A 26,362-nucleotide genomic window follows, 5' to 3' on the forward strand; every position below is an offset into this window, starting at 1 on the left:
AAGGGCACAGTGTAGGTTAGATGGCCTTTAGTTTTTTTTCCATGTCGGTGCAACATCGAGGGCCGAAGGGCCTGTACTGTGCTGTATCATTCTATGTTCTATGTTCTATGTAATGCAGAACAAGGCAGCAGTGCGGGTTCAATTCATGTACCAGCCTCCCCGAACAGGCGCCGGAATGTGGCGACTAGAGTCTTTTCACGGTAACTTCATTGAAGCCTACTTGTGACAATAAGCGATTCTTATTATTACTGAGATGGAGCTGGATGATGGAAAATAAAATGGCCTACAACTGAGCTCTTCTTGGGAAGCTAGGTTAACAACATTAAATGGGAACTCTCTATTTCTCTGCAGTCACAACACTCCCTTTTCCTGATGGAAGCACTGTGTCTGGAGCATCAATGAGCCAGCGAGACTTACAGAGAGTGTAGTAGTGCTGATCTCCTGGGTAAATGAACATTAGGATTGGAAACTGTGGCTGAGTTCACAAACAATTCTCCACTTTCTCAGCTGGACAAAAAGAACAAAAATATAAATTTTCAGAAAATTTCTCATTGACTTTGACAGCTCTTTTCAACATTTTCTTTAATTTACTGCAGATTTAGTTCTTCAACTCCAACTGAAGACATTAGAATGACAAATGAGCAGGACCTCATCCAAAATGTCAGATTGATAGAAAGCCCAATTAAACAGTTCCAAGAAGTTTCTTCAATGCAGGAAAAAACATTTGAAATGAAATCTTATTAGAATGGAAACTGCAATTCATTTTATAATATTCAAACTCTCTGGTTGAATAGAAATCTCTTTATCGTTATCAATCAAGGTTGTCAACTATGGTTGGATATATCGCTGGTGACAGTTGATCACATCAAAATAATCACATGATGATTGCCTGTGTTATCTTATAAAAGTTGGGTCAACAGTGTCAGCATTCACAGAACTATACCCAATAAATAGTTAGTGTCTTGCACTGGGAGCAAAAGAAGAGAATAGGAAAAGAAAGCAAATTTGAGCCTTTCACCGTTTCAGCCCTGCTCAGTTTGGAGCACTGTTGTCTCTGAGGTAGAAGGTTGGCAGGTTCACGTAACATCAGGAACTCCTGATCACCCAACTTTTCACACTGACATTGTGGATGATTCCCTTCTTGGCCACTGTCATCTTCCTTTTCAAAATCTCTTTGATCATCTCCTTCCTCAAAAACATTCTACTATTCCACCTCAAAGTATCCTGTCTGCTCCAGAGTCCTGGCTGAAATCATGCTTCAACCGGTGGTGGACAATTAACCAACTTACTGGAGGCAATGGCTCTACAAATATTCCCGATGAATTACCTATCCAAGGGGGGGGGGGGGGGCACCATAGTTACATGGACATACAGCTGAACCCCATTACCGGGAATGGCATTGAAGAACCCGAACATCTTTGGGTTGTGGGTTTCAGACCCACAAAAGCATGGGGAGAATGTGCAAACTCCACGTGGACAGTGACCCAGGGCCAGGATCGAATCCGGGTCCTCGGCGCCATGAGGCAGCAGTGCTAACCACAGCGCCACCGTGCCGCCTCCACCACCAGCGGATGGTGACAGGAGTTTGTAGCATCTACAAGATACACTGCAGCAACTCACAAGGCTCCTTCCAAACCCGTACCTCTAACACCTAAAAGACAAGGGCAGAAGATGCATGGGAGCATTACTATGCAAGTTCCCCCTGCATGGCATACAACATCCTGACTTGGAAATATATCACCATTCCTGCACTGTCAGAGTTAAAATCCTGGCATTCCCTTCCTAACAGCACTGTGAGTGTACCTGGCCCATGTGGACTGCAGGGGTTCAAGAAGGTGGTGAGCCACCTTGTCACGGGTAATTAGAGATGGGCAGTAAACACTGGCCTGGCCAGCAATGTCCACATCCTGTGAAAGAATATTTTTTTAAAATTCTGCCTCTTATTTGTTCACTTATACAATGCCACTATGGAACCTGAACACACTTAAGATGAAAATCCTTTTCCTGTTTGGTTGCAATTTCATTTAAAAAAAATTAGAATAGTCAATACTGTTCACTTTTTTTAAACCAGCTGAACTTTTTATCGAACTGCAAAGAACCAAAGAAGCCTCCTTCTGCATCCAAGAGGCAGCAAGTCTTCTCTCTGTGTCGCATGATGTACTGTTTATGCGTGGGAGGCTGGCAGAGGTGAGAGGCAACTTGAATGGAGCCAAGCACTTTTATGACGAGGCTCTCGCCATGAATCCAAGAAGTGCAAAGATCATGGAACACTTGGTGAGTTCTTTTTAATTGACCTGTTTAATGACGCAGGAAATGTAATCATTTCTCTCCCTCGCTTGCTCCTCTCTCTCCTCCTCCTCCCCCCACCCCCCACTCCCGGCCAACCAAACATATACACAGTGTGTCCTCCATTTACCCAGTCCATTCTTGAAGGTGATAGCCAGCTGATACGATACTGTCTAGCATCACTTGTGCTAGAAGCCCTGTAACCGTGGCAAGCTGTTTCGCTCTGGGAGAACATCAAACCTGTTGTTGCCCATTATGCACAGACATGCAATCTTCAGCCAAAGCAACTGGGTAGCGATCCTGCCTGATTCCTTTTTCTTGTGCCCTAGGTTTGATACACTCGGATCAACATTAGCATTTCCCCCACATTGATCAACTGAGATAAACAAACTTCACAGACCTGGAACTGAATTTGTGACTACTGCTTCTGGGCAGTAAAGTGAACAAACTCAAATTTATTTCGCACAAAACGTGATGATAACTGGATATATATTCAATGTACAAATTTAGGTCAATGAAAATCAAATAACGCTCAACAGATTGCCAATTAACTCTCAAGTCACAAATTTCCGTAATTGAACAATTTAGGTTTTAGTGACAGAGGTTAAATCATTTGCCACTGTATTTTAATGTTTGCAGAAGTTATCATTTGTTGTGTTGTCATCAGAATGGAAGTGAGTCCAACCTCCTCTTCAATTGGGCAGAGATAGGAAAATATTTTATAGCCATTTAACGGCAGCAGACCTAATTTGCGTGTGTTTGTTTTATTTCCTTCACGTGTATTAGTCACAATCCCATGTGCCCGCTGTGATAAAATTTTTTAAATCAAAGTGTTGCTTGGTTGTGAGTCTGTGTAGGTGAGCAAGCACAGGGGTGATGCATGGATAGGACTGAATACAAGTAAGCAAATGCCAGCTGTTTTGGATGGCCTCAAGTATGTGGGAGGCCGGCTATTGGAATAAAATTTAGAGGTAAGAATGGGATGAAGGATAATTTCAGCAGCAGAAATACTGATGCGGGGACAAAATTGGGCGATCCTTCTGAGATGGAACAGGCGGTCCTAATGTTAGCATGGATATGTGGTTAGAAGCATATCTTGGAGTCAGGGCGGCACGGTCTAGTGTTAGCACTGTTGCTTCGCAGCACCAGGGACCCGGGTTCGATTCCCGGCTTGGGTCACTGTCTGTGTGGAATCCATATCTGCGTGGTTTTCCTCCAGGTGCTCCGGTTTCCTCCCACAAGTCCCGAAAGACGTGCTGTTTGGTGAATTGGACATTCTGAATTCTCCCTGTGTACCCAAACAAGTGCTCGAGTGTGGCGACTAGGGGATTTTCACAGTAACCTCATTGCAGTGTTAATGTAAGCCTACTTGTGACAGTAATGAAGATTATTATAAAGATTATATGAAAAGTCTGGCGTCATGTCAGACAGATGCCGGGGGAAGGATGGAATACTTAGTTGGGAAAGATGTTTGGAGGCGGGACCAAAGACAAAGGGCAGGATTTTCTGGTCGTTCCCACCAGTGGGATCTTCCTGTCCCACTGACTGGTAAAATAAAAAAAAACATCAAGTAACATGGGGACCAGGAGGAAAAGATGGTAGTTAGGAGTTTAGTGAAAATGGGGTTAAGACAGCAAGCGCTGGGTCTCATGAACAAGGTGAGCTCAGAAATGGTGTGACAGGGATAGGAGAGAAACTAGAAACAGATTTTTAAAAACATTTAGAGTACCCAATCCTTTTTTCCCAGTTAAGGGACAATTTAGCATGGCCAATCTATCTAGCCTGCACATCTTTGGGTTGTGGGGGTGAAACCCATGTAGACACGGGGAGAATGTGCAAACTCCACACAGACAGTGACCCAGGGCCAGGATCAACCCCGGGTCCTCAGCGCTCTGAGGCAGCAGTGCTAACCACTACATCACCGTGCTGCCCTGAAACTAGAGAAAGCTGTGAGATTCAGGTTATGGGAGGAAGGGGCTTTAAAGAAATTTGGCCTGGTGGGAGCAGCAGAGACAGCTGATTGGATAGTATTGATTCACTCAAAAAGAAGTCTCTGGGCTCCTTGCACTTGCTAAGACTATACAAAGCAGTAGTTTGACCACACCTGAAACACTGTGAACAGTTTTGGCCCCCTTACCAAAGGAAAGATAAACTGGCATTGGAGGCAGTCCGGAGAAGGTTCAGTGCCTTGATCCCGGGTACAGAGGGATTTTCTTATGAGGAGGGTTTGAGTAGATTGGGCCTGTACTCATTGGAGTTTAGAAGAATGAGAGATGGCCTTATCAAGACATATAGGATTCTCAGGGGACCTTAACAACGTAGATACTGAGAGGTTGTTTCCCTTGTGGAGGAATCCACACGCAGCAGGACCATTAGAACTCACTGCTGAGTTCAAACAGACCCCATTTTTGCTGGAGCAACAGACTCAACCTGAAGTATGGGAGATATTCTTAAATGTTTGTGAGAGGTGAATAAGGTATATCAAGCTGTTAAGTTATTTAAATACCCAGCCCTTTGAAAATTGAAAATAAACTTCCTGTCCTGTGTCTGATTTGGAAAAATTCTATCCTAACAGTTTCAACGGTTATTTGTTTGCTTGTTCACATAATTTGAAGTGCTATCGAAGTAGCATAATTAATGCTTGACTGCTTTCCACAAATGTTTATTTTTATAAAGGATAAAGTACTTGGGGAGATTGAAATATTGAATGGTATTTCATGAATAACAGCTTTTTCAAAAATGAGGACTGTAATAGACATTTAGAACTTTGTTTTTCCATCTCAGCATGGTTCCTGAGGTTTGCTCGTGTAGGATACGAGGTAGGTTTGCATGGTGGGTGTAAGGGTGGTGAGTGGGGGTACATGAAGTGGCACTAAGCGAGCGGCACGGTAGCACAGTGCTTAGCACTGTTGCTTCACAGTGCCAGGGTCCCAGGTTCGATTCCTGGCTTAGGTTGCTGTCTGCGGAGTCTGCTCATTCTCCCCGTGTCTGCGTGGGTTTCCTCCGAGTGCTCCTGTTTCCTTCCGCAAGTCCCAAAAGACTTGATGTTAGGTAATTTGAACGTTCTGAATTCTCCCTCCGTGAACCAGAACTGAAACCGGAATGTGGGGACTGGGGGTTTTTCACGGTAACGTCATTGCAGTGTTAATGTAAGCCTATTTGTGACAATAAAGATTACTATTATTATTTTAAGTTGATATGGGGCTATGTAGGGTCATGGGGATGGGTGGGTTGTCATGTATGGGCATTAGAAGTGGGTGGAGGTAGTGAGAAGTGAGGGTTTGGAGGGCCTAATGTTTAAGAAAACAGCTTAGAAAAGCCCGGGAGAACTGAGGCAGGCCTTTTAAGTAGTTCATCTGGCACTAGACAGCCCCTGTGGCCTCTTCCAAGTAATTGGGGATTTTAGATTAGGTTTGAGAAGTTGGGGTTCTTCTCCTTTGAACAAAGGAGTTTGAGAAGAGATTTAATTGAGGTGTTCAAGGTTACAGGTTTAGATAAGGTGGATAATGAAGAACTGTTTTCATTAGCTGTTTGTGTAAGGACCAGGAAACACAGAGTTAAGGCTTGAGGCAAGAGATGCCGGGGGAATGCGAGGAAGAACTTTTTTACACTGCATGATAATGACTAGGAGGGTGGTATAAGTGGAAACTGTGAAATTGAATTGGCACTTCTTGGAATTAAACTTGCAGGGATAGAGCAGGGTATCTGACTGGATTAGCTCCTCAGAGAGCTGGCATAGACTTGATGAGCCAAATAGCCATTATGACTATCAGGTGACTATCATTTGTTATTGATAACAACATTTTACAAATTAAACATGTTTGAAATTATAAGTTGAAAGTTGGAAAAGTTACCAAGTAGTTGCACCAATGAGGACAGTTGGCACTCGTGGAACTGTTCCTCAACAGAGATCAACTGTGAATGCCTGAAAACTGCAAGAGAAGCAAGAAATAACACAAATTCACAGGTCAGTCAGCATCTAGAGTAAAAGAAGGTAGGTTCAGGTTTTACATGGAAAACAAACATAGAAAATAGAAGCAGGAGGAGGCCGTTCGGCCCTTCGGGCCTGCCGAGCCATTCATTATTGAGATTGGGAATTCGGTGCAGAGCGGGAAGAAGTGCTCTTTGATTTTTCCCCTTGCGGTGTAACTTTTCATCTTCAGAGAGGGGTCTTTCCCTGCTGCAGCTGAGGCTACAAGGTAGAGCGCTGATTGGTAAGTACTGGGTAAGGTCGGTAATTCTTCACAATTTTTATCGCTTATAGTTTGAAAATACCTTTCATGTTTTATAATCTGTAAGGGCTACTGGTTATAAATTGCTTTCAGACTGAGGTAACGAGAGATATTTTAAAAAAGGTTAGAAAAAATTTTAAAACCAAGTTTAAAAACTAATTAAATAAAATAGAGATGGAGGGTCAAGTGATGTGTTGTTCCTGCATGATGTGGGAGCTGGTGGACCCCACTGTGGATCCCAGTGACCACCACTATAGTAAGTGTTGGTTGCTTGAGGAACTCTGGCTCAGAGTTGATGAGCTGGATTCTGAACTTTGGATGCTGCGATACATCAGTGAGGGGGAAAAGTACCTGGACACTGTGTTCCAGGGGGTAGTCACAGCCCTTAGAATAACCACCTTAAATTCGGCCAGTGGTCAGGGACAGGAGGGTGTGGCTGCGAGTGAGGCAGGTAGAGAGATCCAGGAGGTAGGGTTTCAGGAGCCTCAGCCTTTGTTCCTGTCCAACAGGTTTGAGATTCTTGCTCCCTGTGTGGACGGGAACGGGAACTGCAGGAGGATGAGCAAACTGACCACAGCACCGTGGTACAGGGAGCCGTTCAAGTTGGGGGAGAGAAAAGAAATGTAGTCGTAATTGGAGATGGTATAGTTCGGGGCATTGACACTATTCTCTGTGACAAGGATCGAGAATCCTGAAGGTTGTGTTGCCTGCCTGATGCTCCGGTTCGGGATATCTCATCTGGGCTACAGAGGAACTTGGAGTGGGAGGGTAAAGATCCACTTGTTGTGGTCCAACGATATAGGTAGAACAAGAACAGTGGTTCTGCTAAGGGAGTATGAACAGCTAGAGCTAAATTACAAAGCAGAACCAAAAAGGTAATAATCTCTGGATTACTATCTGAGCCACAAGCTAATTGGCTCAGGATCAATAAGATTAAGGAGGTAAATGCATTGTGTTATGTTCTTGTACAGAGACAATTACTGAATTGGTGTACTAAAGAACATTTAGTTCAGCACTAGTTAATTTTATTATAGTATGTGCGTAAGAAACTAATGCTACAAAACTGGAACTAATACAAACATGAATAACCAGAGTGGTTTCTCCTCCAGACCCCCCCCCCCCCCCCCCCCCCCCCCCCCCCCCCCCGGCTACAGTGTCATGTATTATTACTTGCCTGACACTTACTGGTCGGAGGCTATACATATTTACACATACACTTGTTAATGCATATCACTACGTCCCCTTTCCTTGAAATTTCGAAGAAAACATATAATACATTATTTCAGTAAATATTGCATATGATATGCATAGCAATGTAGTTTACATTACGTACAGTTATATTGTCCACTCACAGATCCGACCATTCCGGTTTCTTTCTGTTTCTCGTTGATCTTCTCAACTTTGGTAAATCTGGTGAATCTGTGTGATAGTTCTGAACATCTGTAGGTACATCTCCTATGATTGTATCATTGTTCTGAACATCATTCTACACATTGGCATTTAAGTTGTTCACTGCTTGTGTCAGTTTCAATAAATGTAAAGTTTAATATACATCCTCGCCTTGCTGTTCAGCAACAGGTTGTTTCACTTTTGGGAGTGCTCATCTATTCCTCCTTAAAACCTGTCCTTGCTCAGTTATCACAGTAAAGGACTTGGACCTGTTTTCTGCAATACTTTAGCATGATTTGACCAGCCATCAGGATCCTCCACTCTCACCATGTCATTTGGTTTCAAAGGTTTCAGACTCCTGGTAGACGTGTCTTAATACTCCTTTTGTTTCTTCTTCTGAGATTTCATTTGATCTTTTATCTTCTCATTCAGCTTTGTATAGCATGGTGGAGTTGTTCGTAGTTTCTTATTCATCAACATTGCTGCTGGTGATGAATTCAACTTAATGGAGATAATCGATAGCTTAGCACTGCTAAATATGGATCATCTTTACTGTCCATAGCCTTCTTCAGTAACTGCTTGACTATTTGAACCCCTTTTTTTGCTTTGCTATTTGTTTGCAGATATAATGGACTTCACATTACATGCTTAAAATCATATTGCCGTGCAAATTCCTGCCATTCTTTACTGTTAAAGCATGGTCCATTATCACCCATAACTACATCAGGGGCGGGGTTCTCCGAGGTCCTGTGTCGCAATCGCTCCCGGCGCAGGGGTGGTGAATGGGGCATTGGATCCATGACATCTTCACGCGATTCTCCGCCGACCAGAGAATTGCCGCCAGTCCACGCGTGACTGACACGACGCGGTCGGGGGCCATTGAAAGAGGCCCTCGTGGTGATTCTCCGCATTCACCCGGCCGAGTTCCCTGCATCGTGGTTCTTGTAGGATTCCAACCAGCGGGATTCCAATCGGCGTCACGACTGCGGTGGCCGTCCTGGTGGGGATTGGGGTGATCAGTCTCCAGGGGGTGGGGAGGGGGAGGGGGGGTGCTCAACGGCGGCCAGGCCTGCGATCGGGAGCTATCGATCGGTGGGCGCGCGTGATCTGGGGGGTGGCTACGTGCTTCCATGCCGGCTCTCTGTGTGGATCCGCCATGTTGCGCGGACCCACGGCCGGAAGTGCAGGACCCCGTATCAGCAGCAGGAGCTGCGCGGCGCATGCCGGGGCCCTGCAAGCCCCCTTAAAAACAGAGAATCACCCCGGACCTTTTGGAAAAAAAGTCCGGAGTGATTCACTCACATATCCTGGCGGGCGTGGGACATAGCTCCATTATTGGAGAATCCCAACCCAGGTATTCCATGTCGTGAAAATATTGCTTTTGCATGCTTGATTACACAATTTGCTGATGAGCTAGATAATTGTGCTACCTCTGGATAATTTGAGTAATAATCTACCAGTACCAAATATTCTTCACAATCAAGGTAGAATAAGTTGATCCCCACCTTTTGCCAAGGAACTGACACAATTTCAACTATATTTTCATCGGCTCCTTTGCTTGTCGATGTTGATATCGTTGGCAAGTGGTACACTTTTACACCATGTTCTGTTTGTCTTTGTCTATTCCCCGCCAATATACAGTATCTCGCGTTCTTCGCTTGCATTTCTCGATTCCAAGATGACCCTCATGAATTCTTTATAGCAACTCCTTGCGCAGAGACTGTGGAATTACGATTCTCTCTTGCCTCCATAACAAACCATTTGCTACACTTAGCTCTGATCGTATGTGATGATATTTAGAACATGAACCTTTTGGCCATCCATTGTTGAGATTGTGTATCACCATTTGTAACACTTCATCCTTCTCTGTTTCTTCAACAATCAGTTTTGACATTGCATCCGACACTGGTAGTGTTTCCGTAATCATATCTACATGAACCTGCACCTCCAGTGAAATTGTCATCTTGTGCTTTTGTAGCTCTAGACTATACATCCGCTACCATAATATGCTTGCCAGGTGTATAGATTAATTCAAAGTCATATCTCTGAAGTTTCATCGTCAGACATTGAATACGAGGTGACTACTCACTGAGATTCTTCTTGACTATTGCAACTAGTGGTCTGTGATCTCTCGCGACAATGAACGTAGGTAGAACATATATGTAGCTATGGAATTTCTCCAAACCATTCACTCGCCCTAAACACTCTTTCTGTTTGTGCATAACAACATTCAGATTCTGTTGTAGATCTTGAAGCATATGCTGCTGGTTTCCAATCACTACCATTTTCCTGTTGCAGCAATACTGCACCCGGACCATCCTTCTATGTATCTGCTGAAATGTTGGTATTTTTTGTTGGATCGAAAAATATTATACTGGTGTGGTTGTTACAGCTTTGTTCAGTGTTATCCATTCTTGTTCATACTGTTCAGTCCAAGTGAATACGTTGATTTTCTTCAGGATATCTCTCAGACATGCTGTCTTTGCTGAGAGATTAGATATGAACTTTCCAATGAAGTTGATCATTCCCCATACCCTTAGTACTCCCTTTTTATCTGTAGGTCGAAGGATATTTATGATGGTTGTATCTTCATGTCATGCTCTATTCCTTGACTAGATAATCTGTCTCCGAGGAACGTTATTTCCTTTACACCAAACTGACATTTGGTCTTATTGAGTTGTAGCCCATTTCTTCTGATATTTTGTAATACCCTAATTAGCCTGTCATTGTGTTCCTCTTGAGTGGAACCCCAAATTATGATGTCATCGACGTATACTCGAACACCCTGAATGTCTTCAATAATATGTTCCTTCGCTCTGGAATATTTCTGACGCTGAGATTCTGCCGAACGGAGTGTTGAATATACAGTACTTGGTACTTTCTTCATCTAGCTTGAGCTGCCAGAATCCTTGCGAATCATCAAGTTTGCTGAAATATTTTGCAGCAGACATCTCACTTGTAATCTCTCTTTCATGTATCGGATAGTGTTCCCTTTTTACATTTGCATTTAAATCTTTGGGATCCATACATATTCGCAGATCATTGTTTCTTTTTTTTTTACACATACCATCAAATTGACCTAATCTGTCAGCTCTTCAATCTTTATTTATAACGCCACGAATGTGTCATCTTTCCTAAGTCTGCCTTTAGACGGTCACATAATGGTGCTGGAATTCTTCTCAGAGCATATATCACCGGTTGAGCATCCTTTTTTAATTGAATCTTGTAAGCAAAAGGAAAACAACAAAACCCTGGAATATTTCTGGAAAAGCTTGCACAATGGACCCGCTGATCCACGGTGTGTGCTCAGTACACAGTCAGTGTTAAATACTCTTCTCACCAGCTCCAGTGCTTCACACGCTTCATCACCTCAGAACGATTCAGGATCTTCAGCAACTATCGAGAATTTTAATTTGCGCACTGTGTTTTTAATTGTACATTCAATTCACACATTCCCAACATCCCAATTTTCTGACCATTATAGTCCTTCAACAAGACTGGTTTATTCAATATACTTGGTTTTAATTGCATGTCTTGATATCACTTATGCTTATGAGGTTTGCTCCTGCTCCTGTATCTAACTTCACAGTGATAAGTGATCGATTTATCAAAAAAGACACTGTCCATTTGTCCTATGTCACTATTCGATTATAATGTTTTGTTCTTGTAGGCAACATTTTATTCTTTTTGGCTGTTTACCCTCTCTTCAACTGAGACTACATCAACAAAAAATGTGCCTTCCAAATTAATGTCATCAGTTGTAATAATTGACTTCCCTGCATTAATTTTTTTGCTTGTGATTTTTCCCTTGCATTTTGTGCATATTTTGCCATAAGGTGGACATTTCCTTGGTAGGTGCCTGTTTCCGCATCTTTTGCATGTAATGGCTGCTTCGACCGAGCATTTAAAATGGCCACCGCTGCTGAGAGCATGTTTTATTTTTGAGTGCATCACAACATCTATAGCGTCGGCATTGCTCCCAATTTTTGGGCCAAACCTTTCTGCATTTAATGTGCTGATATATTGCGCAGCTAGTTCACAATCATGGCAAATCTTAATCAGTCTTCCAACTGAAGCTCATTCTCCTGTAAGAGACGTTCACATACCTTATCATCAATTACCATAAAGACAATTTGATCCCGAACCATTGAAGGTTTTAAAGTCATGAAGTTACATGTTTGTGCTTTGAACTTGAGGTCGGTAAAAAAGCTATCAAAGGACTCGCCCATCTTCTGCGTGCGCATTCTAAATATATGCACGTGGGAGAAAAATGAATACTCCCTGGCCCTCGGCCTCACGAACCTCCAAGGATCCACCCCTCCCATCTGATCCATAAACCCCCTCAACACCTTAGCCGCCACGGGTCTCCTGCCCGTCCTGGACATGGATCGATCCAATGGGGGATCCAGCACTGTATTAAAGCCCCCCCCCCCCCAGTATCAGGCCCACCCATCTCCAGATCCGGAATGCGGCCCAACATGCGCCGCATAAAACCCGCATCGTCCCAGTTTGGGGCATAGACATTCACCAGCACCACCCGCTCCCCTTGCAACTTGCTGCTCACCATCACATATCTCCCTCCATTGTCAGCCACCACCTTTGACGCCTCAAACAACACCCTTTTTCCCACCAGGATCGCCACCCCCCGATTCTTTGCATCCAGTCCCGAATGAAACAATTGGCCTACCCAGCCCTTCCTCAGTCTAACCTGGTCCGCCACCTTCAGGTGCGTCTCCTGGAGCATAGCCACGCCCGCCTTCAGCCCCTTCAGGTGCGTAAACACCCGGGCCCGTTTGACCGGCCCATTGAGCCCCCTCACATTCCAGGTTATCAGCCGAATCAAAGGGCTCCCTGCCCCCCTCCCCTGCCGACTAGCCATAACCCATCCCCTGCCCGCCCCAGGCCAGCGCCCCCCACTCGGCCCGTTCCCCACGGCGGCAAACCCCCACCCCGGCCCCCCTGCATACCCCAGCTCCTTCCTGGCCATTTCAGCAGCAACCCGGTCCCCCCCCCCCCCTCCCCCAAGGCTAGGACCCCTCCCAGCCGCGTTACTCCCTCCATAGCACTCCCGTGAGCCAGCTAACTTCTGCTGACCCCGGCGGCTCCCGCCACACCTCCGACCCCTCCCAACGTGGGGCTACTTCTCCTCCCCCATACCCATCAGCAGACCCTCCTCTTCCCCCTCCTGCTCTCGTGCGGGAAAAAAGCCCGCGCTGCTCAGCTCTGACCCCGCCCTCATCCACCCTACGCGCGGGAAACAAAAGAAAAGCCCGCGCTTTCCCCCTGCCCGATCCCGCCTCCTCGAGGGTAGCCCCCCTTGTCGTCCCCCACCACCAGCTCCCCACACTCCAAGTCTACCCCCCAACTCGAGCCCATCCACCGAACCCACGCAAAAAAGACAGCGCCCCACCCGCCCTAGAAACAACACACAGTCAGCTAAAAACAGCATAAAACAGCATGAAACAGAGAACACCCCCCCCCCCCACCAAAAGTTAACACAGTTATTTACAAACCCCCGACCATCAGTTAGAGTCCAACTTCTCGGCCTGCACAAAGGCCCACGCCTCCTCCGGGGACTCAATAAAAGTGCCCGTCTTTGTAGGCGACCCACAGACGCGCCGGCTGTAACATGCCAAACTTCACACTCTTTCTGTGGAGCACCGCCTTCATCCGGTTGTACCCGGCCCTCCGCTTAGCCACCTCCGCACTCCAGTCTTGGTAGATCCACACTACCGTGTTCTCCCACTTGCTACTCCGCTCCTTCTTGGCCCACCTAAGCACGCACTCTTGGTCAACGAACCGGTGGAACTGCACCAGCACCGCCCGTGGCGGCTCATTCGGCTTGGGCCTCCTGGCCAGTATTCTGTGGGCCCCTCCAGCTCCAGGGGCCCCTGGAAGGACCCAGCTCCCATCAGCGAGTTCAGAAAAATGACCACATAGGCCCCCAGGTCTGACCCCTCCAGCCCCTCCGTGAGGCCCAGGATCCGCAAATGTTTCCGCCTCGACCGGTTCTCCATCTCCTCGAACCGTTCCTGCCACTTCTTATGGAGCGCCTCATGCATCTCCACCTTTACTGCGAGGGCCGCGACCTCATCCTCTCTTTCGGAGGCTTGTTGTCGGAGCTCCCTGATCTCCACCCCCTGGGCTGTCTGCGTCGCCAGCAGCTTGTCCGCATTCGCCTTCAGCGAGTCTAGCAGCTCCACTTTTAGCTCCCGAAAACAGCGCTGGAAAGTCTCCTGTTGCTCCTGCGCCCACTGCCTCCATTCCTTGAGGCCTCCGCCGGCCGCCATCTTGTTTTTCTTCCCCCACTTTTCCTTAGGCGCTGCCACCGCTATTTTGCTGGCCCCACTCCTGGTCCAGACCATAGAACACTGGGGATCCGCTGCAGACACCTTCCCACGTCAGGAACCTTCGATCAAGTACCGCTGGGGGCCCTTAAAAGAGCCCAAAAGTCCGTTCCTGGCAGGAGCTGCCGAACGTGCGGCTACCGGAAGTCGCATTCTAAATATACATCCCTCAAAAGTTTCATTCTTTTTTGGCGTGCAATGCTCATCAAATTTTTTTATGGCATCAAAGCTTCTGCTATTGTCCTCTTGTTCATATGAAGGTTTTATAAATCTAAATCGCCTACGAGCCTGATACCGTCTTTAAGATAGGTTTTTGATTAATATGGGGATAAAGGGCTCTGGGGAGAAGGCAGGAGATTGGGGATGAGAAACATATCAGCCATGATTGAATGGCGGAGCAGACCTGATGGGCCTAATTCTGCTCCTATGCCTTATGGTCTTATTATGATCATGGCAGATCATCAAGTTCAATATCCTGATCCACCCCCCTCTTCCAAATATTCCTTGCCCCAAGACCTATTTCTAATTTTTTTGAATTACACAAAGTTTTGGGCTACTTTCCGTGGTAGTGAATTCCACAGATTCACCACTCTCTGGGTGAAGAAATTTCTCCTCACCTCAGTCCTAAAAGGTTTACCCCTTCCCCTCAAACTATGACCCCTTGTTCCCCCACCATTGGGAACAGTCTTTCTGAATCTACCCAGTCTAATCCTGTTAGAATTTTGTAAATTTATATGCGATCCCCTCCCACTCTTCTAAGCTTCAATGAATGTAATCCTAACCGACTTAGTATTTTTGCACAGGTCCCCTTTTCAGAACCAAAACCTCTCATCAGAACCTTAAACTGTTGTTCCCTTTCAGTTATTGACTGGCCTGACCTGAATTTCTAGTTATTTTTTTCAATACTAAATTTTTAAAACGAATTGATTGCAGCATTAATTAAATGATTACTTCCCTCAAAATGAGTTAGCAGAATCATAGAATCCTTACAGTACAGAAGGAGACCATTTGGCCCATTGAGTCTACACCGGCACTTGGAAAAAGCACCCTACTTATGCCCACGCCTCTACTCTATACCTGTAACCCAGTAACCCCACCTAGGCAGCATGGTAGCACAGTGGTTAGCACAGTTGCTTTCAGATCCAGGATCCCAGGTTCGATTCCCGACTTGGCACACTGTCTGTGTGGAGTTTGTACGTTCTCCTCGTGTCTGCGGGGTTTCCTCCGGGGGCTTCGGTTTCCTCCCACAGTCCAAAGATGTGCAGGTTAGGTGGATTGGCCATGATAAATTGCCCTTAGTGTCCAAAACGGTTGGGCGGGGGGGCCTGTGAAATTGCAACGTTCTCCCCGTGTGTGCGTGGGTTTCCTCCGGGTGCTCCGGTGTCCTCCCACAGTCCAAAGATGTGCAGGTTAGGTGGATTGGCCATGATAAAAATGCCCTCAGGGTCCAAATTGCCCCTTAGTGTTAGGTGGGGTTTCTGGGTTATGGGGATAGGGTGGAGGTATGGGCTTGGGTAGGGTGCTCTTTCCAAGAGCCAGTGCAGACTTGATGGGCCGAATGGCCTCCTTCTGCACTGTAAATTCTATGAAACTAAGTTACGGGGGTACAGGGATATGGTGGAGGCGTCAGCTTAAGTAGGGTGCTCTTTCCAAGGGCCGGTGCAGACTCAAAGGGCCGAATGGCCTCCTTCTGCCCTGCAAATTCTATGATTCTATGATCCTTTGGACACTAAGGGGCAATTTAGCATGGCCAATCAACCTAATTTGCACTTCTTTGGACTGTGGGAGGAAACCGGGAGCACCAAGAGGAAATCCACGCAGACCGAGGGAGAAAGTGCCAACTCCACACAGACAGTAACCCGAGGCCGAAATTGAACCCGGGTCTCTGGAGCTGTGAGACAGCAGTGCTAGCCACCGTGCCGCCAGAACTCTGACATATTTTGAGGCATCAAAGACATTCATTCTTAAGGCTTCCTGTGAAATTGCAACTTTTTAAACTCTCTGATAGCTAAATACAGTCAGGTCTTGAAGGAAACATGGAAGGAAGACGGCTCCTAATAAATTTTTAAGAGCAGTTCCCACATCACACTGCCCATCTACATGCTCTACGGACATTTTCTTTATCTGAATCACCTCTGTTTAGTTTGTTTGAATAAATTAGCTCATCCTTTCAGTTAGTACATCAGTGAAGTTTACATAAGAAACATTAGTCAATATATTTCCCTTGACTGATATAACCATCCATGCCTTTGATATTTGGATGATGAAACTGCCTTCAAAAGATTGAATTTAAGCAGTATTTTGATCTGTTAAATGATTGTACATTTTTATAGATTGAGTCTTCTGAAGTAATTTATAGATAATGTAGGAGGGGGCTCATGTAGAGCATTTGACCTGTTAGGCCAAATATCCTATTCTTTACAGTGTGATTCTATCTATTTACTCAAGATTTGCGTCCTTTTAAAGAAAAAGGGAACAGATTGATTATCATTGAAAATACTTGGGTTATTTAAGGGAAGCCATAGTCAAATAGCATGGAGGTAGACCCGATTTACACTTCCTATGCACGTGACTTCATGCCCGAAGCACAAAATCATGAAATATACGGCTGCAGTATTATCCAAATTCATGTAAAGGGTTTTGTTGCTCATCGGACATGGATCTAAAATGCAAGTGCAGTGAGGATGGAATGAGGGGCCAATGATGTAGGGCGTAGATGTATTTGGAGTCTAGGAGAAATAGCCAGAAGTCTACTCCAAGGAGCACTATTTATTGTAACATTGAGAGTAAAACGATAAAGGTTATGACAGAGAATGAGTTTGCTCGTTGGGTGTTTGTGAACGAATACCTATTATTGGATTTGTTTTTCTCGTAACCTGTCAATCACACAAGAACGAAGATGGGAGAGTTTTACATTGAAGTTCTAATCATCCGGCTTGGTTTTTTTTCCGTACTATTGAGCAGTTTAAGTGTTTGGCACAAAAGAAAGCAAATGAGCTTCCTAGAGTAGGTTTTAGCAATGGAATAGATTTATTGAGTTAGTGTTTGTCAAGTTTGCTGAAAACACTGCAGTTTTGAGATTCAGCATGGGATCTCCCATTGCTTGACTGACTTCGTACACGTTTCAGCAATAAAAAACTTCAGCTAATTTATGGAAGTAATTCAAAGAAAAGGGAGGAAGTTCTGAAAATGTTGGTTCTTTTGAAATTATATTTCAGATATCCAGCATTTGTGTTTCACTTTAGCCTCATTCTCAGTCCCAAGGCACAAGTCAGGAGTGTAATGAAATGCTCTTCACTTGCCTGGATGAGTGCAGCTCCAACAACACTCAAAAGACCATCCAGGACAAAGCAGCCTGCTTGATTGCTCCCCCTTCCACAAACATTCAACCCCTCCATCACCGATGAACAGCGGCAGATGCATTGCAGTAACTCATTAAGATTCCTCAGACAGAACCTTCCAAACTCAGGACCACTACCATTTAGAACAGGGGTGGGCAAACTACGGCCCGCGGGCTGCATGCGGCCCGCCAAAGGTATTTCTGCGGCCCACCAAGTCATTAAAAAAAAAAAAATTTAAAATTTTTTTTTTTTTTTTTAAATTTTTTTTTAAGGTTAATGGGGGGGGGGGGCTGTTGGGTTATTTACTGGTATAGGGTGGATACGTTGACTTGAGTAGGGTGATCATTGCTCGGCACAACGTCGAGGGCCGAAGGGCCTGTTCTGTGCTGTACTGTTCTATGTTCTATATGAGGCGCCCAGAATCATAACCGGGTGAAGTAATTATTTTACTTATGCGGCCCTTTGTGAATTGTGAATTTCTGAATTTGGCCCTTGCACGGAAAAGTTTGCCCACCCCTGATTTAGAAGGACAAGAGCAACAGATACCTGGGAACCCCACCACCTGTAAGTTCCCCTCCAACTCACTCACCATCCTGACTTGGAAATATATCACCATTCCTTCGGTGGCGCTGGGGCAATATCCTGGAACACCCTCCCTAACAGCACAGTGGGTGTATCTACACCTCAAGGACGGCAGCGGTTCAAGAAGGCACCACCCTCTGAAGGGCAACTAAAGATGGGCAATAAATGCTGGCCTAACCAGAGATACCTACATCCCATGAATGAATATTTTAAAAACCACTATATGGGAGAATAATATATATCAGCTATCCTATTCTATGCTCTTGATATATTGATGTTGTTCGAGTTAATATTTCAGACGGTTTGATTCCAGGCATTTACATTACAAAATCCAGCTTCCTTATCCGTGCAGTAGTTTTATCTCACCATTAAACACTGGGGCAGTGAATCTGCTGCAGGTATAAGGGAGCTAAGGGCAGTGAATCTGCTGCAGGTATAAGGGAGCTAAGGGCAGTGAATCTGCTGCAGGTATAAGGGAGCTAAGGGCAGTGAATCTGCTGCAGGTATAAGGGAGCTAAGGGCAGTGAATTTGCTGCAGGTATAAGGGAGCTAAGGATACAGATGCTAGGTTGGCAGTTCACAGACTTTGGATTCCCAGAATCCAAATTAAACAATGGTAGTAAATTGCGGTTAGGCCCCAGAAGGTGAACTCCGTTTTATATGTGTTTATTATAGACAACAAAGCAAGGCTGAAATAAAAGCAGAGTGCTGAAATAAATTCAGCAGGTCCTGCAGCAACTGTGGAGAGTCAAATAGAGTTAACAGTTCAAATCGAAGAACTCCTCTTTGGAAAATGAAGCTTATTTATCGAAATCTCAATTGAGAATTACTGGTTGCTGTGATACACAGAATCAGTCTTTGTAGCTACATCTGACCTTGCAGCTTCCCCAGTTTCACAAAGCAAGGTTGAAACAAGAACATTGTGCAGCTTAATTTTTACGGCCAGGCAGTGTCGTCTGCAGTATCAGTAGTACTGTAAATTTTATATTTTAAGGGCAGACATCATCATTTATGGGAAGAATGTGTCATTTGTTTTAGTTCAAATATTGATCCAGCTGATTATAACACAAAAGCAATTTTACTAGCAAAAACAGTGTACTAGAAATACAGTATAAGCAAATAATTGCCATCATTTAAAGTAGATGTGACATTTTATCATTATTAAGTGTAATTATAAGAAAGTTGATCTGGAATAGCCCTTCCACATAGGACTTCAACGCAAATTCTACCTGGACAAATGAATAGGAATCATTAGACATGACAAATAGGTACCTTGCTCTGAAACCTAACCCAACAGCTGCCTGGTTTCAATCTTCCAAGGAAAGAGTGGTTTGCCCTCAACATGTTCATGACCGCCTATAGCCCCTGCTTGGCCCACCTCCACTGAGGGGGCATTAGTGCCAGCCCCCTGTGTGCCTGTGGGATAGAGCAAACTATGCACCACATCATAGATGAATGCCCCATCCAGACACAGCGTAGGCCTATCCGCACTCAGCAGAACCGGAATAAAGTGCTTGGCTGAGGGAATTTGCATTCGCTAAATAAATAAAATTGCAAGGTGCCCTCATTTCTGGCAACTTTTATGTTCCCTTGAACTGTCAAGTTGTGTTTCTTCCAATCAATCACAAAAGCAGTCAAAAAAAGACGTCCATGTAGTTACGAAATTCTTGAATCTAGTGCTGAACTCTAACTACTTGGGAAGTAGAGAAATGGACAGTATATGAACAGAGACCTCAATATGTATGTTTCTTCTTGGCCACAGTTTCTCCCCCACTTTCCCAGCTACACAGCGATACTGCGTGCAAACATAATTGGAGGCCAGGAGCAATTAATGGAACAAAAGGAGAAGGAAACAAAGGTGGCTATGTTGGTTGATGCAGCGGTGCAGTCCCCAGACATGCAGTTGCAGCACTGTGACATCACTGACAGCAACGTCCCAGGCAGCTGCCTCCATCAAAGTTGGTGCAGATCTAACAAAGGGAGAAAAGAACGCACAACACAAATCTTGGCTCCCTCCCACGCTCCCCTCTCTGCGGTGCTCCTTCCTGCCTCCGTTGTCTGGCTCTGGCTGCTGCTGTCTCACACTTCCTCCCACTCTCTTCACCACACTTTCCTGCTTCTTTCTCCCTCCGCCGCTCCCCCTCTCTCTTAAGGGTTGATTATAGATTCACAATGCAATGCCTCCCAATAGCCTACATGGCTAGAATAGTATTGAGGGTTTGAGGCTTGGTTTTCAGCCTGTGCTGTACTAGCTGATCTCAGTTGGATAAGTGCAGGACCATCACAATTCATACAATTATTCTCTGAATAAAGAGGATAAAAATCACATAGTTTCTCCTTTTGGTTACCAAATAAGATCACTATTTAATTGCCTAAGAAAATGTAACCTGGCTATATTAAAAAGTGGGAGTACATAGTTACACCCTACCTCCCCCCACCCCCAAAGATATTGGTTTAAAATTCCTTTCATTCAAATAATATTCATTGTTCGTTCATTTGTGCTTATCTATTTACAGTGTAAAAGTAGAACAAGGTTCTGGTCAGGCCTTGCGTTTTTAAGGAAGGGGACTATACATTTTCACCTTTAGATGGCAGCAAATTGTTTGTTATATGTGTTATATTAAAGCTGCCAAAATGGTATTCAATTGATTAAGTGTTTCAAATAAATTATTTAAACAGCTTGAGCCCTGTCCCTTTGAAACACAATGCATCAATATCGCTTTCTACCTACTGCACTAAGTTTCTGCGTAGATGGTGGTGCAATATGGCGGTTTTCTAAAGTGCCGTGTGACAGACTGGCAGAATGCTGGCGAGTGGTAAAAATCAGGGCCGGCCTGAAGCTCAAGCTACTGCAAAATGTTAAAGGTGTTTTAATGTTTATGCTGCCGAAGTTTCGACCTCCAGGCATGATTGGTGCTGTGAATGCTGCCATTTTATTACATAGATTTCAGTGTTGTAAGATTCTATCATTCAACTCAGCTGGTCCATGCTAGTGTTTATGTTCTGATTGAAAATATTGCAAAAGACAGCTATGAAAGCTGTCATTTATTAGTCTCTCACCATTGAAAAAATATTTTGCTTTTCTCTTCTTCCTCCCAAGTTGGACAATTTGACTTTTCCCCAAATGATACTCCATGTACCAGTTTTTTACCCACTGACTTAAACGTATCTCTATCTATCCTTTTCTATCCTCCTAACAATTTACATCCACGTGTAGCTTTCTTTTATCCGCAAACTTGAATACATTATATTTGTTTTACTCATCTCATCTAATTGATAAAGGTTATTGTTAGATGAGGCCTAATCACTGTTCTTTGCAGCATTTCATTAGTTATAAACTGCTGACCTGAAAATAACCCCTTTATACTACTCTCTATTTTCTGTGCATTAATCAATCCTCAACCCATGCTCATATATTAAGTGCAAACATAAAAGCACTAATCTTGTGTATCTATCTCTTATGTGACACCTTATCAAATGCCTTTTGAAAATCCAGATATGATATCTACAATCTTCCCTTTAGTCCAACCTGCTGGTTATGCCCTCAGAAAAATCTAATAGATTTGTCAAACGTGATTTCCCCTTCATAAAACCATCCCCCCTTCTGCCTAATACATGATTTTCTATGTATCCTGTTGCCACTCTCTTGATGATAAATTCCAGCTTTTTCCCAAATCCTGATGTCAAGCTAATTGGCTGATAATTTCCTGCTCCCTCTCATTTTTCAATAGCAGTTACATTTGCTACATTCCAATCCATAGGGACTGCTCTAGTTTCTAGGGAATGCTGGGAGATCTATTTAAATTTCTTTTTCAAATTTCTAGGTTCTTTTGTTGAGATTTACCAGTATGTCTTCATTTTATCTCCTCCTCAATAATGTCATTTTGCGTCTTACCCTTTCACCTACAATTGAAAAAAACGATCTCCAGGCTGATATCATACTCGACACCCTTAGCTAATAAACATTTGCTTAAGAATAACAGAATCATTTCGGTAGTTGAACTTAATGGCCCAAACTCCTGTGGTCTCTTTTGAGTACGGAATTGTTCCACCGAAAAATGTTGATAGCTGAATAAAGGGAGGAGAGAATATCCAAGGTTCAATCTCTGGCTGTCTATTGGCATCAAGAAGCAGAAAAACAAGTTGAATAGAATTGAAAATATGTAAATTATCAATCACCATAATTCCAAGAAAGGGTCAATTAATGCTAGGAATGTAAAAGGTCTGCTACAGCCAAATACACTGTCATAACATACCAATCCTCAGGTACACTCTTTAAGAATGCAGCAGAAGCAGCCAATAATTCCTGGCTTTTCTCATACATTCTATCCTCTGTAAACTTGAGGTCATTCAAAACTCTGCTAGCCCTGTCTTAACTTGCAATCCTGTCACCCCTGACCGACATTGGTTCACAGTCAAGCAATGTTTTCATTCTAAAATTCTCAGTGTTTTCAAATCCCTCCAGGGCTTTGCCTCTCTCTATCCTTGCAACCTGTTAAAACACAATAACTCTCCAAGATATCTGTGCTCCTCTAATTCTGGGCTCTTCTGCATTCATAATTTTAATCACTACTCTATTAGTGACCATGCCTTCTGTTGCCTAGGCCCCAAGTTCTGAAACTACCTCCCTACACCTCTTTGCATCTCTACCTCACTTTCACAAGGTTTGCCCTGTATGCTATCCCTCCAAAGGCAACTGGTTCCCGGTAGCACATTGGTTAGCACAGTTGCTTCACAGCGCCAGGAACCCGGGTTTGATTCCCGGCTTGGGTCACTGTTTGTGCGGAGTCTGCACTTTCTCCCCGCGTCTGTGTGGGTTTCCTCCTTGTGCTCCGGTTTCCTCCCACAAGTCCCGAAAGAGTTCCTTGTTAGGTGAATTGGGCATTCTGAATTCTCCCTCAGTGTACCCGAACAGGTGCTGGAATGTGGCGACTAGGAGATTTTCACAGTAACTTCATTGCAGTGTTAACGTAAGCCAACTTTGTGACACGAATAAAAATGGTTATTAATTGTTATTGTTATTGGTTCAGAGATTCCTTGCAGAGGATTGGTACCATGTCCTCAGGTATAAAAGATCATTACATTCAAATTATTTATTTTTTACATGAACTCTTAGTGATTGTTGAGTTAAAGAACAACAATTTGTATTTATATAACATCATTAATCTAACAGATTATCCCGAGGAGCCACACAAGAGCGACATAAAGTGGTAATAAGTCTTGGTTAAAAACTTGGGAACAATGACAACTGTGAGGCGTATAGTGCGGAATTTCAAAGGGACATGGACAATTTTGAGTCATGGTAGACAAGTGACAGATGAAGTTCAGTGCAGTGAAGTGTGAAGTAATTCATTTTGGTAGGAAGAATATGGAGAGACAATATAAAATAAAGGATACTGATGTGTTAGGCAGGTTGGTTTGACGTTGACTGCAACTGGATGCAGTGAAACTAGAAACAGACGTCTGACACAGGAGATGATCCAACACTGTTTTATTTAACTAGTGGGCTGCTGTACATGTTCAGCTGTGGGTTGACACTCTACTAATCCAACTGATGACCTCTTACTGGCTTGACCAGACTTACTAGTTACCGCATGGTAATAGTGCTCACTAGCTTGTGCACTCTGACCATCTCAGTAGCTGGGTCCTGAGAGAGGGAGAGTCTTAATACCCTGTGGGCTTTATAATGGTGGTGTCCTGTCTGGTGATTGGTTGTTCTGTGTTGTGTGTTCATTGGTCATCCTGTGTGTCAATCACTGCCTGTCTGCATCTCATTAAATACATGAGTGGATATTATGACAGATACAACTCTGAAGGGGGTGTATGAGCAGAGGGTCCCAGGCGTATATGTGCATAAGACACTGGTTCAACATTTTTAAAAGTATATTTATTGATGTTTTATATGTTAACAATATGACAAATAATCAACCCCCAAAGATGTAAGGGGACAAAGTCAAAAAGTTACAAACTCCCAATAAAAAATACAAACTAAACCCTAAACACAATGGACACGATTCATCCATAATGTTTCTCATTGTGGTAGCGGGCGGAACTGCCGCGAGCTTCCTGACCCCCGGCCCAGTGAGGCCGTTACTGCAATAAAACGTTAATTGGTCCACTTAATGAAGCCCCACGGGCTTCACGCCTTAAATGTGATGGTCCCAGTAGCTGAGTTGCCGGTACCACTCTCGCTAGCCCCCTGATAACAAGGGAGGGCAGCACTTAAACCGCTCCTGCACAGCCTACCATACTCAGCCGGCAGACATGCGGCCGAGATGATCAACCCCACGATTTGGGGATGCCCATCTGGGCACACTACTTGAAACATCAAGGCCAGACAGGATGCCCAATTTCCCCGAGGGTCTCGAAAGGTCAGCCACAGGGCAGCCAGTGCCGCCTGGGAGGAAGCGGCAACAGCAGTCAGCCTAGGGAGTGTGACTAGGTGGCACGGGTCAATGGCCTCCACCGGGTTGCCCAGGTGAGTTTGCAACAGACCCCCCCCCCCCCAACCTCCACACCCAAGAGAATGCACCTGGCATTACCCCTCCGAGCACTGTTCCCTGACTCCGGCCCACCCATGTCCAGCAGTGCTGCCCATGCCGCCCCATTCCTCCCCACCCCGTGATGAACCACATGTGTCCCCTCTGTGTCCCCACAGAAGTAGTTGGCCCACAGCCGTCTGGAGAGGAAGGTGGGGTACCAGTCATCAGAGCTCTCACCCTTATGAGGAATGGGTCCGCTGAGGTTGTCAAGGACAGATCAGTGACCACTGTAGAGATTGGCACAGAGGTGAGGATCCACCGGCCCCTACACAGCTGAGCTGTTAAACGTGGGTTGTTAATGACTTGCAAAATGACCCACCCCTCCCACTGACCACATGTCCATTCTCAAGCTGATGGCGCCAGCCCACCTGGGGTGGTACCCATCCCCCGCCTTCCAAAAGAACACCTCAGAGGACAGCTCTGAGAAGACCACCATATTCGTGGCACAGTTGTCATCCCCACCAGCGCAGAAACACACATCTAGTTGGGCAACGTTAGTGGTCAGGCTTTTGAGGCCCACACAGTAAGCACCACACAGCTGCTGATGCACATCAGGTAAAGACAGGAACGCCCAGGTGAGAGAGGATTCGGAAGTCTGCTGGATCCCAGGATCAAGCTGGGTTACAGTCAGATCCTGAGCCTCTGATCCTGGAGCTGATACAGATGATAGGGTGCGGCCATGAGATTCAGAAGGGGATGTCAGCGACAATCCAGCGGTCCGTAGCCGAACGGAGGAGCCGCAGGGGCTACGGGGGCAGGAGATGGTGCCGGCAATGCATGGCACCGAGGCTAATATTGCTAGGGTGGCGAGCGCAGTGTGTAGAGCCTGGTGCACGACGTCGGCAGCATGAGTGGAGGCGTCCAAGGCGTGACTCACTCAGTGATGGCCATGGCTGAGTGCCTCAACAGCGTGTCCCAATCACTGTGGGACGTCACCCAGTACCAGATGGATCTTGATAAGGCGCTGTGGAGCGTGTCCCAGACCCAGGTGGGCATTGCTGCGGCACTGCAGAGCATGTCCCAGCCACTGAGGAGCAGCACGGAGGGCGTTGACACCATGCTACAAACATTGGGGAGCCGCCAAGGCTTTCAGAGCCAGATGACGCAGTGGTAGCCGGGGCTTGTTCCAGCTTAAAGTGCTGCCAACACTGTTTCCAAATCCTAAGAGAGGAAACCACCACCAGATTTGTGGAAAATCTAGCAGGAGAGAAGAGCAGTGGTACAGTAACTCTGGCATGAAGGGTGGAGGCATTGAACGAGTGAGCCTCCCTTCTCCCCAAATAGATTTGGGCATCACTAATCTACAGCAAATTGAGTAGTCGTAAAGAGAGAACCCACCTCCACCATCATACTTCCAGAAGAATCCTGTGAGGCTTCAGAGACTGTCAACGGATTTCAGCTGGACTCCTCGGTTTTATCTCTCCGGGGCATCTCAGAAAGGTAGAAGCTCTATTCTAAATTACCAATGTTTTTGAAAAGTAAACAGTTTGTGGCACCAGAAAAGAGGGTAAAAAGATAAGCTTTCCAGTGGGAGCCACCTGGTGCGTGTCCTTCCCTTACATCACGGCAACATAAGTCCACTGGTTCAACCTTAGCTGGAGTATTGTGTCCAGTCCAGGGCACCGCGCTTTCGGAAAGATTGA

At 45.1% G+C, this 26,362-nt stretch overlaps 1 protein-coding gene across 1 annotated transcript in view; it reads left to right on the forward strand.

Moving 5' to 3' along the window:
* LOC119974606 (tetratricopeptide repeat protein 7A-like) overlaps positions 1–26,362 on the forward strand; it is a 451,074-nt gene that overhangs the window by 338,989 nt on the left and 85,723 nt on the right. The window contains exon 19 of the mRNA XM_038813643.1: positions 2,072–2,274. Coding sequence (XP_038669571.1) covers positions 2,072–2,274 — 203 coding nt within the window. The remainder of the gene's footprint in view (positions 1–2,071; positions 2,275–26,362) is intronic.

The sequence above is a fragment of the Scyliorhinus canicula genome, chromosome 1 (assembly GCF_902713615.1).
Source record: "Scyliorhinus canicula chromosome 1, sScyCan1.1, whole genome shotgun sequence".
Classification (NCBI taxonomy): Eukaryota; Metazoa; Chordata; class Chondrichthyes; order Carcharhiniformes; family Scyliorhinidae; genus Scyliorhinus; species Scyliorhinus canicula.